The sequence below is a fragment of the Crocodylus porosus genome, unplaced genomic scaffold (genome assembly GCF_001723895.1).
Source record: "Crocodylus porosus isolate Cpor-Errol unplaced genomic scaffold, CroPor_comp1, whole genome shotgun sequence".
In the NCBI taxonomy this organism is placed as follows: Eukaryota; Metazoa; Chordata; order Crocodylia; family Crocodylidae; genus Crocodylus; species Crocodylus porosus.
Window position 1 is genome coordinate 25,791,804 of NW_017728914.1, and position 4,513 is coordinate 25,796,316.

Genomic DNA, 4,513 nt, shown 5'->3' on the forward strand with positions numbered 1-4,513 from the left:
AACAGGGTGCTTTTTACCCCCTCATCCAAGTCACTGATGAAGATGTTGAACAGTGCGGGCCCTAGGACCGAGCCCTTGGGGGACCCACTGCCCACATCCCTCCAGGTCAAAAATGACCCATCCACCACCACTCTCTGGGTGCGGCTCTCCAGCCAATTTGCCACCCATCTGACTGTGTAGGTGTCAACACCACAGTCTCCCAGTTTTTTTTAAATGAGAATGGGGTGAGAGACAGTGTCGAAGGCCTTCCTAAAGTCCAGAAAGACTACATCCACCATGACACCTGCGTCCAAGGATTTTGTGACCTGGTCATAGAAGGCTGCCAGGTTGGTCTGACAGGACCTGCCACTAATGAAGCTGTGGAGGTTGCCCCTAAGCATAATCTCCCTGCTGAACCCTTGCAGACATGCACCAGACCTTTCCTAATCCTGAGGGAGGAGTGTCTCTTTGTAGTCACATATTCAGAAAGTCTCTCTGAGCAATTCACAGATCTTCTTAGGTAATTAAGATCCTGCAGGCCTCATCTTTGCCTCCATTTTTATAGGGATCTGCACCTCCATCAGTCCCCCACATATCCCACCTCTCTCATGACTCATTTGTGTTTAGCAGCTATCTCTTGTGTGGAGAAACCTCCACAAGTCTGTCTGCTGGAAAGCAGCAGCCGAAACCCCCAATTCCGGTCACCACTGTGCCGTATAAATTGCAGTGGGAGGGGGAACCTGCTCCTTCTTTGTCGCAGGTTCCTGCCCTTGCAGGTCAGATAGCTAGTCAGCTCACCTGGTCAGGCTGGTGTCATCTGGGGGCACCGGTCAGCAGGCAATGAGGTTGCTTCTGGTGGGAACTTAGTGATAAGGTCATGACAGGTGTATGAGGGTCCCTCGATGAGGAACAGGGCAGATGTTTTGGGACACGGCAAACAAACCATGCAGCCTCCAGGGAAAAAGCTTGGTCAGACTCTGGCTGTAAATATGAGTAACTTACTTCGATTTCAGCTAGTAATTTAGAAGAGTATCAAAAGGTTACCAAGCTGCTTCTGTTTGGTCAAGGTGTTTCTTTTGATACTTCTCTAACCCATACCCCTCCCCACACCTACACTCTCCAATCAATAAGCTAACTGTTATTACAAGCCTTGTTGTACCTGCTTGAGAGAGATTAGGTAAGCCTTTTAGCTCCCTTGCTCAGCTGCCTAAGCGAGTCTACTGTTAATGCTTCAGGCTATAAGAAGCACCCAGATACATCCTGCTGGGGGTAAGGCACCCCCAAGGTCACAGGCTCTGTGTAACCCAGGCAGCAGCAGTTACCCCCAGCTTGTGGGTGTGCTCCAGGAAGGGGGTCAGCTCACTCCAGGGGAGACACCTGAAGCCTGGTTTTGGTCAGGCAGTGAGGCAGGTGGATCAGTGCAGGAGCACCCCCTACTGGCCCACCATATCTTGCTTTCCTTTTTTTGTAGGTATTCCAGTCTTTTACCCCTTTCAGGTTTTACTTTGAAATGTAATAGTAGCCCCCCCGTGAGATCAGCAATTCATCCAATTAAAGCATTTAAAGACCACCTTCAGGGTAAAATGAAAAGTATTCTGAAAAAGGCTCACAGAGAGGCCTTGCTGAGTCTCAAGAAGACAATGCTGAGTCTCAGGTGCTGAACTTACAGGAGTAAGTTCTCTGGCTAATGATTAGATAAAGAACAAACTCTTCTGACAGACATCGTCTTACTCTGTATCATGATTTCCTGGGCTTAAAATCTTCCAGGACAGACAGGAACATCATAAACACTACCCTGTTGGCTTAAGTCCAGCTCAGCTAAAATGCCAAGTTCATACCGTGCTATTGAGTTTGAAGGCATCTCACCTGGCAAAAACAGACAAACAAAGCTGCCCTCAAGCACAAGTGATCTCCCTGATTATGAGTCAAGCAAAGTTCCTGTGGATGTTGTTGTCTGAGACAGAGCAAGAGTCTCTCATAGCTCATACAGAGGCCAAATGGGGCACAGAGAGCATACATTAGGCTTGTCCCTCCATCCTGCTAGGATCTACTTCTGATCAGTCAGTTGTACCAGGTGAGTACTACCCCGAATGGGACTTGCCCCCACTGGCTAGGTGTACATTAGAGCACCAGGGCATTCAATCTCACTACCAGGAAGGTAATCCCCTCCCATCTTCTCCTGCTCCTTGAGTGTTAACCCCAGAAGTGAAGCAGCGAGCATACGTTGAGCACAATGCTAGGCTTCCTCCCACGGGTGTCTTCACCATCTTATCTCCAGATTGATATGCAATGGAGTGTGAGCAGGTAAGTGAAGCTTATTTTCTTGATGATATGAGACTGAGCCTCCTGCTGCTGCAGTACAGATACTCGCTGTGAACAGAGGTCTCTCCTGTGGCTGAAGCAGATACATATGGGAAAGTGTATCCTGTAACTTGGGAGGTGAACACCAATTCTTGAACAGCTGGACTGGAGGCAGATTATCCACATTACACATTACCATTTCAATGAACCTGCTGTGGCACATGAAGGTGTGTACAGAAAGATCCATCCTGACACCTACTTGAAGATGAACATGGCTTGTTTCTATTTTTAAAGCACCAGCTACATTTATAGTGTTTTCTACAATCATTCAAGGTTGTCCATATTCAGTATTTATATTTAAAACAAGCAAGAAAATTTGTGCATCTTTTAGATATTTTTAATTGACAGAGTTTTAACAGTAGACTAGTTGTTATTATTTAACACGAATTAAACATTTAGCTATGATTTTTCTCTTAGCATAAGAAAATAGAAGTCTTTTCTTCATATCAGCCGTCTTAAAGCTTTGCTCTGTTACTAAGTCAGGCTACAATATAAAAGCATCTGGAAGCCTTAATGAACATACGAACCTAAGGAACTGACGCTGCACTTTACAATCTCAGAACACTGGTCAATGTTCTTCTTTATCCGGTAGAATGTCTCCACATATTCAGAGCGGCCCAAAAGCTCCACAAAATCTTCATCGTGTGTTATCACAAGCAGCTGAAAGTTGCGCTGTTGCGAGCGGCTTTTTATTATCCTACGGAAGACTCAATGGTTAGGATACGTTCATGGAAATCACATCCTAACTTGGCAAACATACTTGGCAAATTCTCTAAAACAACCTTAGTACAACATTCTAAGCCATAAAAAACAGTCATGCTATTACCGTATTTACTTGATTGCAAGACGAGGGTTTCCCCCATTCAGTATGTGGAAACTGAATATCACATTGCTCCAACTGGGAATGAGTGGCTGTGCAGGGAGCCCAGCTGGGGCACAGGCAGCATCAGCAGCATGCAGATTCCTGTTTCCAGCTTCTTCCCTGCCAGGCTGCTCTCTTTGTCTCTCTGGCTGGCAGGGAGCCAGGCAAGGGAGGAGGAGTCTGCAGGCTGCTACTGTGGTCTCCAGCCAGCTGGGCTTCCTGCACAGTGACTCCTCACAGCCCCCAGTTGGATCATCTCACTCAGCTGTGGCAGGCATCCCTGTCTTGCCTCCACTGTTGACTGGGAGAAGGGTCAGCCAGGAGGACAGACACGAAAGTTGGCAAAGGGAGCAGGAGAGGGAAGAAGGAATCTGTGCACTGCAGAGTCAGGCTCCCAGAACAGCTGCTCCCTACAGCATAGGTCAGAAGCATCCTGGTCTCCACCTGTACCTGGATCAGCACAGAAAGCAGCAGCAGGAGGCAAGTAGTAGAGGGTAGTTACAGGTTGGGGGATGATCCTTGCTTTTCCCCTGCCCGCCCCATCTCTGCTTTCCCCCCTCCTGCTCCTCAGCCCTTCTTTTTCACAGCCTACTCCCAACTCCTGCTTTCCCCCACCTCCCCTCTCATCTGCTTTTACCATGCTTCTGTTTTCCTGTCCCCCTGCAGCAGTAGGAGGGACAAACTTAGGGTGACCCCCCCAATAATTAGATTAGAGACTTGGAAAATTATAACAAATTTATTATTTTCCATATCTAGACTATTGAGGGGGTTGTCTTAAATTCAAAGTCATCTTGGATTTGGGTAAGTTTGGTAGTTCTTTTTCTAAAATTTAAATTATGCTGTATTAAAAATGTTATTAACTCTTTAGAATGCATTGGAAATAAGTGCAGGCTCTTCCTCAGTTATTTCATGTGATCATTAGTAAAGTGCTTGACTATTAACATCTCTGGCTGCCAAACAGCTGCAGTAAACTCTTAGGCAGAATAAAGAGAACTAACTAACCAAATAACAATAAAGGCCTTTGTTGTTCTTGTATCCCCATTAAGATGAAAACTCAAGATACCCAAGAGATAAAGGTCATGAACTGTTAAGCAATCTGAGAGTCAGCATTACTTCTGACAGTCAGCATTTTACTTCTTGGCTACACACAATATGAAACAGAACACTTAAGTAACGCTTCCTCCTTTTTTCAAATAATGGAGTATCTGGAATATATGGTATTGTATACAGAATACACACTACATGTTTACATGTGTATATATGTATGTATATGTATATGTATACATGACTGTCCAGCTATACAAATATATG

General features: G+C 45.7%; 1 protein-coding gene across 1 annotated transcript in view; it reads right to left on the reverse strand.

The window, feature by feature from the left end:
- Positions 1–2,659: 2,659 nt before the first annotated feature.
- The window catches only part of RAD50 (RAD50 double strand break repair protein), a 36,843-nt gene continuing 34,989 nt past the window's right edge, over positions 2,660–4,513 (reverse strand). The window contains exon 26 of the mRNA XM_019534726.1: positions 2,660–3,037. Within this exon, the coding sequence (XP_019390271.1) occupies positions 2,851–3,037 (187 nt within the window). The 3' untranslated portion in view covers positions 2,660–2,850. The remainder of the gene's footprint in view (positions 3,038–4,513) is intronic.